This window comes from Saccopteryx leptura, chromosome 2 (assembly GCF_036850995.1).
Source record: "Saccopteryx leptura isolate mSacLep1 chromosome 2, mSacLep1_pri_phased_curated, whole genome shotgun sequence".
In the NCBI taxonomy this organism is placed as follows: Eukaryota; Metazoa; Chordata; class Mammalia; order Chiroptera; family Emballonuridae; genus Saccopteryx; species Saccopteryx leptura.
Genome location: NC_089504.1, coordinates 373315003 through 373328012, shown reverse-complemented (window position 1 = coordinate 373328012; position 13010 = coordinate 373315003). Strand labels below are relative to the sequence as shown.

General features: G+C 39.8%; 1 protein-coding gene across 3 annotated transcripts in view; it reads left to right on the top strand.

Moving 5' to 3' along the window:
- ZBTB44 (zinc finger and BTB domain containing 44) overlaps positions 1 to 13010 on the top strand; it is a 76127-nt gene that overhangs the window by 43259 nt on the left and 19858 nt on the right. For 2 of the 3 annotated variants that reach the window (XM_066365244.1, XM_066365246.1), the window contains exon 2: positions 5122 to 6195. In XM_066365244.1, the coding sequence (XP_066221341.1) occupies positions 5178 to 6195 (1018 nt within the window). In that variant the 5' untranslated portion in view covers positions 5122 to 5177. Of the gene's footprint in view, positions 1 to 5121; positions 6196 to 13010 lie in introns of those variants that run through there. The other variant, XM_066365247.1, reaches the window with a different exon arrangement.

Below are 13010 nucleotides of genomic sequence, written 5' to 3'. Positions count from 1 at the left end.
CACTTGTATGTATTAGGCCAGTTAATCCTCAGAACTCTCTGAGATAGGTTCTGTTGTCCCTATTTTACTGCGGAAATTAAGGTACAGTTAATGACTTGCCTGATGTCATAGATATAAATGGCAGAACCAGGAAGCAAATTCAGCATTCTGAGTCCCCTCTCAACCACTTCACTGTACTGCCTTTATATTCTGTTGGGAGATGGTAAGCACACTTCCTAATCTTGGCCAGAGTTTAAATCAGACTCCTACGCTTTAGATTTTTTAAGGTGTGACACGTGTTCTGTAACTTGAGACAAATAGCTAACATGCCTCAACCTCTTCCCCTGGTAGCAGAGTAGGAGGGGTTGGGATAGGGTTTGGAACTCACAACATACTGATAATTTTATTAAAAAATTATTTTTCTAGCCCTGGCCGGATAGCTTGGTTGGTTAGAGCATCGTTCCAAAGCGCAGAGGTTGCCAGTTCAGTCCCCAGTCAGGACACATACAGGAACAGATTGTTCCTCTGTCTCTCCCCTCTCCCTCTGCTTCTCTCCTTGTCCCTCCCTCCCTCCCTTTCTGTCTATAAAATCAATAAATTTAAATCTTTTAAAATTATTTTCTGAGCCTTGAAAGTAGTTGTAACTCAAAGGTTGAAAAGTAGTTTTGCACTAACTTCTCACATAGGTGATCTTGCACCTCCGTTTATAGATTCTGTTGTTTGTGCCCTCCATCTAAACCAAAATTTAAGCAGTTTCATTTCGATACCTTGTTAAACATATATTCACATATCTTAACACATATCCTCCATATATACTGTTTAATTTCTTGCCTTTATACTTTTCTTTATATAAATTGTTCCTACATTAAAACTGTATTGCTTGCTCTAAAGGCATGTCTCCTCCCTAAACCACATGATCCCGGTCAAAGCACTCTTGCTGCTTTTTAAAGCCAGTCTATTGGGGTGCAGAAAATGAATAAAAAACTTTATATAGACCTTTTATTTTCTTTCTCTTCATCTCATTCCTATGAAGTGGAAATCAACAAAATGATGCTTTGCTTAGACCAATCCTAGATCTCTAGTGCAGGGTTCCCCAAACTCCGGCTAGCAGGCCGCATGCGGCCCCCTGAGGCCATTTATCCGGCCCCTGCCACACTTTCGGAAGGGGCACCTCTTTCATTGGTGGTCAGTGAGAGGAGCATAGTTCTCATTGAAATACTGGTCAGTTTGTTGATTTAAATTTACTTGTTCTTTATTTTAAATATTGTATTTGTTCCTGTTTTGTTTTTTTACTTTAAAATAAGATATGTGCAGTGTGCATAGGGATTTGCTCATAGTTTTTTTTATAGTCCAGCCCTCCAACGGTCTGAAGGACAGTGAACTGGCCCCCTGTGTAAAAAGTTTGGGGACCCCTGCTCTAGTGTGTCATTGTGATTACTTGTGGAGCAAGTTTATCTGATTTATGATTAAGATAATTATTTCAGTGACCTTACTTGGCTGTCTTGGTACAGGGCTTTATGCCTTTTATTCTTTTTATCATGTTATCAAACAGGAAAGAGTCCCAGATTAACCATTTTCTCTTCCCATATTAGAATATTCACTGACCTTTCTATATTTATTCAGCTGAAAATCTTTAGGGTTTTTTTTCTTTGCCTGTCACATATACATTTACCTGCATATAACATTTGAAGGGATGTTTCAGTAATGGATTGTTTGATGTTTGAACTAATGTTGCCCTCCGCATGCTCACATTTAGAATATCATAGTGCCCACTAACAATAAATTGCCAATACAGTACATACATTGTACAGGGTGGCGCGTTCTCTGACATTGTTTGTGATCCCATGATAGCCTGAAACTCCCTCTGCTTCACCACCTGACAAAATTCTGACTTCACTAGGCCTTCTCCTCTCTGATGCCTCTTCTTCCTTGCACAATGAAAATTAAGTATTGCATTCTTTGCTCTCACATAGCACTGCAGCACACCTCTTGTAGTCTTAGGCACTTAGTTCTTTTTCATAAGGACTGCAGGTTTATTGAGATCAAGGACGTTTATTTGTACTTGTGTTTCTATCCCTTCATTTAGGAAAGTGTATCATGTCTATTAAGTCAGTTTTTGAATTAAGTTTTTGATAATGTAAACAAAATGTCAGTGGTATGATTTGACTGTCAGAATACCTGATTTAGCCTTACTAATATATGTGTCCAAAAGAGGGAAGTAAAAATAGTAAGGTATGTTCAGTTAAAATTCTATCATACCTGTCATGTTATTTGCACTTCTGGGAACTAGTCTTTTCTCTCTCTCTCTCTCTCTCTCTCTCTCTCTCTCTCTTTTCTTTTTCTTTTTCTTTTTCTTTTTTATTTTTTTATTTTTTTCTTTTTCTGAAGTTGGAAACCGGAAGGCAGTCAGACAGACTCTCGCATGCGCCCGACCGGGATCCACCCGGCATGCCCACCAGGGGGCGATGCTCTGCCCATCTGGGGCGTCGCTCTGTTGCATCCAGAGCCATTCTAGTGCCTGAGGCAGAGGCCGTAGAGCCATCCTTAGCGCCCAGGCCAACTTTGCTCCAATGGAGCCTTGGCTGCGGGAGGGGAAGAGAGAGACAGGGAGGAAGGAGAGGGGGAGGAGTGGAGAAGCAGATGGGCGCTTCTCCTGTGTGCCCTGGCTGGGAATCGAACCCGGGACTCCTACACGCCAGGCTGACGCTCTACCACTGAGCCAACCAGCCAGGGCTTTTTTTTTAACTTAACAAAAATCTTTTAAAATTTTCCATTGAGCCTGACCAGGTGGTGGCGCAGTGGATAGAGCATCAGACTGGGATGTGGAGGACCCAGGTTCGAGACCCCGAGGTTGCCAGTTTGAGCGTGGGCTCATCTGGCTTGAGCAAAAAGTTCGCCAGCTTGGACCCAAGGTTGCTGGCTCGAGCAAGGGGTTATTCGGTCTGCTGAAGGCCCACGGTCAAGGCACATATGAGAAAGCAATCAATGAAAAACTAAGGTGTCGCAATGCGCAACGAAAAACTAATGATTGATGCTTCTCATCTCTCCGTTCCTGTCTGTCTGTCCCTGTCTATCCCCCACTCTGACTCTCTCTCTGTCTCTGTAAAAAAAATAAAATAAAATAAATAAAAATAATTATTAAAATTTTCCATTGATTTCAAGGGGTGGGGGAGGGTTGGGTGGAAGGGAGGAGGAGAGAGAAAGAGAGAGAGAGAGAGAGAGAGAGAGAGAGAGAGAGAGAGAGGGAGGGAGGGAGAGGGAGAAGCATCAACTCACTGCTCCACTTAGTTATATTTAGTTGTGCACTCACTGGTTACTTCTCATGTGTGCCCTGACAAGGAATTGAAACTATGATCTTAGTGTGTTGGGATGGCACTCTATCCACTGAGCAACCCAGCCAGGGCCTGGAAACTAGTCATAAAGGAATATTGAGAGGTAGAAATTGTTCAGAGCAGAGCAATCTAAATAGCAACTCTGTTAATCAGATTTTTAGGAGCATTTACAGGGACAAGAGACATTTAGTTTAAAGAGAAACCTTAGCTATCTCCAGTTTTTGAAAGCCTTTTTAAGGGGAAAGAAAAAGACCCTGGCCAGTGGCACAGTGGATAAAGCATTAGCCCAGCAAGTGGACGCCCCAGGTTCAATTCCGATCAGGGCTCACAGGAAAAGCATCCCTCTGCTTCTCTCCCCCTTCTCTTTCTCTTCTCCTCCCGCAGCCAGTGCCTTGATTGGTTCCAGCAAGGCCCCAGGTGCTGAGGATAGCTCTGTTGGAGCACATCAGCCTCAGTCACTAAAAATAGCTCAGTGTGTGAAGTTTTTATGAAGAGAAAGTTTTGCATTTTTATTTTTATATTAAATTTATTGGGGTAACTTGACTACTTTTATAAATTTCAGGTGTACAACATTATAATTCGATATCTGTATACTCTATTGTGCTCTCGTCTCCTTCTGTCACCATATATTTGATCCCCTTTACCCTCTTCACTCCCCCAGCCCTTCTTCCCTTCTGGTAACTACCATTCTGTTGTCTATGTCTACAGATTTTTTGCGTACTATTAAATATTCCACACATGAATAAAATTCTTTTCCATCTGATTTATTTCACTTAGCATAATACTCAGGATCCATCCCTGTTTTTGCAAATGGCAATATTTCATCTTTTATGGCAGAATAATATTCCACTGTATTCAGGATGAGGCAAAAGTAGCTTTACAGTTGTTTGTATAGAAAATAATACAGTAATTAATAAATAATACAAAAATAAATACATATTTATGAGTGTTTTCAAAACTTTTCAGCTAAATACCCAGAAGTAGGGTTGCTGAGTCATATGGAAGTTCTAGTCTTAAAATCTTGAGGGACTTTCCATAGTGGCTGTACCAATTTACATTCCCACCCACAGTGTGCAAGGGTTCAGTTTTCTCCACATCCTCTCCAGTACTTGTTGTTTCTTGTCTTTTTAATAATAGTCATTCTAACGTGTGAGATAGTATGTCCTTGTAGTTTTGATGTGTATTCCCTTAATAATTAGTAACGTTAAGCATCTTTTCATATATCTGTTGGCCATGTGTACATCTTCCTTGAAGAGGTATCTTTCAGGTTCTCTGCCCACTTTTTAAAATCAGATGTTATTGTTGAGTTATATAACTTTTTTAATATTTTGGATATTAGCCCCTTATCATTTGCAAATACTTTTTCTCATTTAGTTGGTTGCCTTTTTGTTTTGTTGATGGCCTCTTTTGCTGTACAGAAGTTCTTTAATTTGATGTAATTCATTTGCTTATTTTTGCTTTTGTTTCTCTTGTCTTTGAAATCAAGTTCACAAAAACATCTTGGAGACCAATGTCCATAAGCTTAGAACTTATATTTTCTTCCATATATTTTATTGTGAGGTCCTACATTCAAATTTTTAATCCATTTTGAGTTAACTTTGGTGTCTAGTTTAAGATCATTGTGTAGCTTCATTCTTTTGCATATGGCCATCCAGTGTTATCAACCTGATTTATTGAAGAGACTTTCCTTTCTCCATTTCCTGTTCTTGGCTTCTTTGTTGAAAATTAGTTGCCCATATATGTGGGGGTGAATGTGTTTTAATTTCAATTACTAAACCATCAATTAATGCTTATTTTATGTATTTTTTAGGTCATTTCTGATTCATTTGCATCCTTGAAGAACATCTAAAGAAGAGGAAGGAAAAGATGGGTGTGAAAACATTTACTCATAGCTCTTCTTCCCACAGCCAGGAAATGCTTGGAAAGCTAAATATGCTGCGAAATGATGGACATTTTTGTGATATCACTATTCGTGTCCAGGACAAAATCTTCCGGGCACATAAGGTCGTACTAGCAGCTTGCAGTGATTTTTTTCGCACCAAACTTGTAGGCCAAGCAGAGGATGAGAACAAGAATGTGTTGGATTTGCATCATGTTACAGTGACTGGTTTTATACCCCTTCTGGAATATGCTTATACAGCGACTCTGTCAATTAACACAGAAAATATCATTGATGTTCTGGCTGCAGCCAGCTATATGCAAATGTTTAGTGTTGCTAGCACCTGCTCAGAGTTCATGAAATCAAGCATTTTATGGAATACTCCCAACAGCCAACCAGAAAAGGGTCTAGATGCTGGACAAGAAAATAACTCTAACTGCAATTTTACTTCTCGAGATGGAAGCCTTTCACCAGTATCTTCAGAGTGCAGTGTGGTAGAAAGAACCATTCCTGTCTGCCGAGAATCCCGGAGAAAACGCAAAAGCTACATAGTCATGTCTCCTGGAAGTCCTGTAAAATGCAGCACACAAACAAGCTCTCCCCAGGTATTGAATTCTTCAGCTTCCTACTCAGAAAACAGGAATCAAGCTGTTGATTCTTCTTTAGCTTTTCCCTGGACTTTTCCTTTTGGAATTGATCGAAGGATTCAGCCTGATAAGGTTAAGCAGGCAGAAAATACCCGAACTTTAGAATTACCTGGCCCATCTGAGACAGATAGAAGAATGACTGATTTTATGACTTGTGAGAGCACAAAAACTACCTTGCCTCTGGGTACCGAAGAAGATGTCCGGGTCAAAGTAGAAAGGTTAAGTGATGAGGAGGTTCATGAGGAAGTATCCCAGCCTGTCAGTGCATCTCAGAGTTCACTGAGTGATCAGCAGACAGTGCCAGGAAGTGAACAAGTCCAAGAGGACCTACTGATTAGTCCACAGTCTTCCTCTATAGGTATAATGTTTTCTGTGTTTTTCACAATACTATAATAAAGTCAATTCAAGCATTTTTAAGTGCTTACTAGGTTAAAGTTTAGTGTTGGGTCCTGTAAGAAATACTAGGAAGAATAAAACATGATAACTGGATATTTTTAGATACTACTAGAACTATCATTTTCTTAACCCTTTGAGTAGTGAGTTTTTTTCATGCTTGCTGACCCCCAGGAGTGAGTTTTTTTTTTATGAAATTAGTTTGAGTTACAATTTTATTAACTTAAAATCATGTTTGTTTGATAACCAATTTATGGAAACAAGAATAACATACAGTGTGTCCGTAAAGTCATGGTGCACTTTTGACCGGTCACAGGAAAGCAACAAAAGACGATAGAAATGTGAAATCTGCACCAAATAAAAGGAAAACCCTCCCAGTTTCTGTAGGATGATATGGCAACATGTGCACATGCGCAGATGATGACATAATACCGTGTATATAGCGGAACAGCCTACGGCCATGCCAGTCGAGATGTGGACGGTACAGAGGAAAGTTCAGTGTGTTCTGTAGCTTGCTAAATTCGAATCCATGACCAAAGTGCAACATGAATGTCGGCGCATTTATAACAAAGTGCCACCACATAGGAATAACATTACTCGGTGAGATAAGCAGTTGAAGGAAACTGGCAGTTTGGTGGAGAAACCCCGTTCTGGTAGGCCATCAGTCAGTGACGAGTCTGTAGAGGCTGTACGGGATAGCTACCTAAGGAGCCCTAAAAAATCTGTGTGTGAGCCCACATCGAACTGCACTGAATAGGTATGAAACTGGGAGAATCTTTCTTTTATTTGGTGCAGATTTCACATTTCTATCGTCTTTTGTTGCTTTCCTGTGACCAGTCAAAAGTGCACCATGACTTTACGGACACACTATATTAATTGAAATTATTTCCTTTACTGCTCCAGCTCAAAGTTTAAAGATGTACATAATATACTCGTACTCTGGATGACGTACATGAACATTCATACTACTCAAAAGGTTAAATAAGTTATGTATTGGGGAATGTCTTTTAAGTGCCTGATTGGTGGTGGCACAATGGATAGAGCATCAATCTGGGGCACTGAGGTTCCAGGTTCAAAATCCTGAGGTCACCATCTTGAAGCCCAAAGTTGCTGGCTTGAGCCAGGAGTCACTTGGTCTGCTGGAGCCCTCCTCAGGGCACATGTGAAAAAGCAATCAATGAACAACTAAGGTGTCACAACTTCAAATTGATGCTTCCCATCTTTGTCCCTTCCTGTTTGTTTTCTCTCTTCCTCCCCCCCCCCCCCCCTTGAATGCATGGGGATTGCTAAAAAATAAATTTTAAAAAATGTCTTTTAAGTTGGGAAACATGAGTCCCGTGAAGAACACCTTGAAGTTTTACTCTGCGGAGTCAGTTGTTAACAATATCTGGTTAGTTCCTTTTTATTGATATTCACTGGCAAGTTTTCTCTAGTGGCACCTTTTTCAGAAGAACAAAACTCCAATTATAAATTATTTAGAAGGTGCTTTGATAAATACAGCTCATAACCTGTTGGTGGTAAAGCTGGAGGCATCAGATTATTCTCCTGTAGTATTTAATCTTACCAGATGGCAGTAGGATAGAGCCTAAGATTTAAACTAAAACTTCCCATGACGATAAATTTAATAAAAAGGAGGAAAGAAAAAGAAACAAAAATTCCCACTTGTAAAATGCAAACTATTGTGTGTGTGTGTGTGTGTTTAACTGATTTGAGTGAGAGATAGAAACATCAATTCGTAGTTGCTTCACTTTAGTTGTTCATTGATTGCTTCTCATATGTGCCTTGACCAGAGTCTTAAGACAAGCCAGTGACCTTGGGATCATGAGAATGATCCCACTGTCAAGGCAACGAACCCTTGCTCAAGCTGAGGAGGCTGCAATCAAGCTAGTGACCTCAGGGTTTCAAATTGGGAACCTTATTGTTCCAGGTCGACACTCTGTCCACTGTGCCAACACCAGTTAGGCAAAGGCAGCCTATTTTTAACTCATAAAGTTATCATAGGGGTCCTAGAGAGGACTTACCGTATTGCCACCAAGGCTTTCAGCAGTACTTGGAAGTTTAAGGGTAATTATTAGTGCTTTGATAATTACAGTTTTAGAATTCCTTTTATTTTCTTGAAGTTTGTGGATAGGGACAGTGAAGAGTCTGAGTAAAAGATAAAGCTTATGAAGTTTTTTAGCATATCAATGTGATGTGTGGCCCTGCTATTGGAGAAATTAGTTGGGATTTCCCTACTCAAGAATACAGAATCTAGTGATTTTTTTCTACCACTACAACCTAACTCTTTAGCCTAGGGAAGACTCAGTCCACCGTAAAAGAAAAAAAATAAAATAAACTCATAGCTTCACTGGAGGTGTTGAAAGATGTACCTCAGTGCTTGTTCCTGTCCTTGCTTCCTTGTGTCATTGACAGAAAAGCCATACATTGGAAGCATCTGCAGCATTAATTTCTTAAAATTCCCACTTCAGTGTTGGTATAATATTGATGAATCTCAGATGAGCACTCTTGTTCCTGTCAGAAACTCCCCCCAAAATGGCCTTCTGAAACTCCATATTGTCCTTGGTGAAGCTGATCATTTGAAAGATAACAGTGCTAATGGTGAGAAAACTTGAAAGAAGCAGCTATCTGGCCTGGAAGAGGTGCAGTTGTAGCTTGTGATGACTCATGAGAACTGCAGCAGTCCATAAGAATAATGCTTGTGCAACTTTTTATTTCCAGGATTTGGCTAAAGGCCAGTTGTCATTGATCAGGGACCAGACAAAGCCTCCTGCCTGATTCTGGGCATGTGAAACTTAAATAAGCAAAGCAGTTATCAAGACACAAAGACAAAATTGAAGAAGTCCTTATAAGGTTCTTTTTGAAACATCTGCATTAAAATATAACTTACATATCACAAAATTTACCCAAACTGTATCTTACAGTGGTTTTTAGAATATTCAGAGTTGCGCAACTATTCCCACAATCTAAGTCTATGTTTTCATCCCCCTAAAAGAAACCATGTACCCCCTTAGCAGTGACTCACTCCTATCCCACACCCAGCTCTAGGCAACCACTGGTGTACTGTCTCTATAAATTTGCCTGTTCTGGGTATTTCATATAAATGCAGTCATGTCATATGTGGTCTTTTCTTACTGGTTTCTGTTACTTCCCATAATATTTTCAAAGTTTATCAATGTTAGAACTTTCAAAGTTTTTAAATGTTTTTGCCAGTAAGAAATCTTCTGAAGTCAGTCTCCAGGGCCAGTTCAGGTGGACTTATCATTCCTTTGTCCATACTTTCATTATAGTTCATTCCTCTTGTAAACAAGTATCAACACACTAGACAGTGACCTCATAGGAGCAGGTGTTAGAAGGATAGAAATCTTTCACCAGGGAACAATGATAGATCTGATTGGATAGCCAAAATACTCCCAAAAGATTTTTTTTTTTTTGTAGGAAAAGAAACCCAGCATTGAACCGCTTCAGTGAAATATTTGAACTTATCCCAATATGCCAAGATTGTGGGTTCAATCCCTGGTCAGAGCATACATAAGAAGCAACCGTTGGCCTGACCAAGCAGTAGCGCAGTGGACAGGGTGTCACCCTGGGATGCTGAGGACCCAGGTTTGAAACCCTGAAGTCTCCAGCTTGAGCACAGGGTCACCAGCTTGGGCATGGAATCATAGATTTGAATCCAGGATCACTGGCTTGAGCAAGGGGTCACTGGCTTAGCGGGAACACCCCCGGCAGGGCATGTATCAGAAGGCAATCAATGAACAACTAAAAAGTGCCACAAAAATGAGTTGATGCTTCTCATCTCTCTCCCTTCCAGTCTCTCTTGTGCACATGCACACTAAAAGAAAGAAAGAAAGAAAAATGTATCAACCAATGAATGCATGAATAAGTGGAATAGCAAATCAATGTGTCTTCCTCTCCCCCTCCCCCCTCTCTTCCTCTACCTTTCTACCTTAAAAATAAATAAATAAATAAATAAAAATAAATTTTAAAACTTAAAAGAAAATATTCGAGCTCAATTAAGCCTGAGCTACCTCCTAGCCAAGGGCTGGTTGCACCTCAAGAGGGATCTTAGGTGTGTACTCTGTTACCAAGGTTCCCAGCACAAGGCAACAAGAACTTTGGCTGAATCTTCATGGGTCCTCTATCTGCCAATGCCCTGTTGCCAGAGCGCACCAAGAGCTCACCTAGAATTAAACAAGTTGAGTTCATTGCTTGTTTGTAATGTGGGAGATCACACACCATGGGGTCTTTAGAGTTTCTCAGGCAGTGGATGTTAGGAAGGCCTTGAGGCTTGTGTTAGGTAATTTTAGGGAAGATTTACGAAAGTGGGTTTTTCTCAGGACTGATGATGTCAGAGAGCAGGAATAACTTTATGATATCTTAACAAATGTCTAGGACAGCGGTTCTCAACCTGTGGGTCACGACTCACAGGTTGAGAACCACTGGTCTAGGAATATAGACCAAAGCTGACCTAAAGCAGCAGTAATTTATATTAGCTAGAAAGGAGGATGTTTGGTATTTTTGTGATTACACAATGACCTTGTTTTTATCTGTGCTTAAAATTCTGTTTTGTTTCAGACCATGTGACCTGGTCTGATGTAGGTAGGTGTTCTTTGAGATTGTTTTATGTCCAACAGGAAGACAGCAGGCCTCATCTGTGACCACCAGGCCAGTGTCAATGTCAGGCCAGTTCTTAAATATTAGAGGCTGCCTCCTCAGGCGTGAAATATTATATTTAAAACATTTAGAGCACTGGCTGGCACATGATAAATGCTGAGTAGTGATTAGCCACTGTGATTATTTTCCACCACCAGAGAAGAGTTTTAATAAGTGTCCTACTTGTTGATCTTTGAATATATGTAACCTGATTTATTGATGTCGCCCCATTAAAAAAATAAAATTATAAGTAAAAAAAAAAAAGAAAAAGAAAAATAAGTGTCCTAAGTACTTAAACAATGGTTAGCAGCAAAAAACAGAAGCCTGTTTGATGAAACAGAAGCTATCATACAGCACTCCTTATTGATGGAAGAGAGTACCGTCTCTTTTAGTAAGATAGTCCTCACCGTATAAAGCTGATTGTTTCTCTAAATCAGCTTTATTGTCTCATAAGGTGAGAGGGATCTGTTCAGAATTCTTAGCCCCAACTGCCGAGAGCAGAATCCCTATGGTATATAAAGAAAACTTCATTTTAGTAATTTAAGAAACATCACTACCACCTTAGGAAAATAATATTACATGTATAGCCTACTATTAAATCAGTTCAGTTAAAACCCCAATTCATATGATTATTTCTGTTATCATTGGTAAAAACAGTCTCAGGAAAAAGAGTTTATAAGATTTATTTATTCCCAATAGTTACATAAGTGATGCAATACAATGTGTTATAATGTACACAGTGTGAATGGAATTCTAAACATGTATTTTGTTAACTCTTAATTTAGCTTGGAGTGGTTTTTATTTTTAGCCTTTGGCTCATTTAATAGCCATGAGCAAGAGGAGAGTGCCCTTCGTTTTACTTTCCATGTTCACTCTTCATCAAATTAGGGACCTAGAGGCCAAGCTTTAGGTGATATTTTAGGTTATGGAAATAGCTTTGTTTTAAGAGAGACCATCTGCAAGATCTGGTAATCCATTTTAGTCCTTTTTCTCCATATTTTGAAGCAAACCCTTGGCATTACTAGACTCAATCCAAAGGAGAGTGGCTTTTATTTTCACTTTGCCAAGACCCCACCCCCGCCTAGAAGTAGTATATAGCTTGTCTGGTGGTGAAGAGAAAAGGTCAGATCAGTCTTCCTGGCCTGCCCTAATCATACCTTCAGGCCTTTTTTGTAAGTTTTTCCTATAAGATTTAATATTGCCTGTATTCTGAATAATTGCAGAATATTGCTATAAAGTAGTTATTTTGTGTATGTGTCCATGGTGACCAGGTCCAAATACTGGATTTTTTTTACAGTTTTTATCCTAGGACAGATTGAAATGTTAGTCTTTAGTTCCCTTTTCTTTAAAGAAAAAGTGAGAATGGCATGATATTGATAAGTGAACAGCTCCTTTTTAAACAAAAAGCAGCATTGTCTTGCCCCCTAACCCACATCTGAATTAAAAACAAATCAGAGCCTGACCAGGCAGTGGCACAGTGGATAGAGTGTCGGACTGGGATGCAGAAGACCCAGGTACGAGACCCCGAGATCACCAGCTTGAGCAAGGGGTCACTCAGTCTGCTGAAGGCCCGCGGTCAAGACACATATGAGAAAGCAATCAATGAACAACTAAGGTGTCGCAACGAGAAATTGATGATTGATGTTTCTCATCTTTCTCCATTCCTGTCTGTCTGTCCCTATCTATTCCTCTCTCTGACTCTCTCTCTCTGTCCCTGTTAAAAAAAAAAAATCAGAAAGATCAAGAATTGGATAAATAGGCATATTTGGGGTTGGGCCAACATATCTTCCACATTAAGGGAAAGATAAAAAGAAAAATCAGCAGAGAACTGCTAAGTATACACAGCAAGGGCGAGATGGAGGGTGGGGCAGGAAGAGTGAGGGTGCAGTGGGGTGATTCAAACTCACTGTCTCCTTTCAGAACCCTGTTCGGTGTATTAGAACAGAGTATAATGATTAGTGTTCTTGATGATTTTTGTGAGTTGTCAAGAAACAAAATATACATATATTTAGTATTTTTAAAATTTTTTCCAAAAATCTGAGGGATGGGGAGGAGAGAGACAAAGAGAAGCATCAACTTGTTCCACTTAGTGTTCCATTTAGTTGTGCACCCATTGGTTGATTCCTG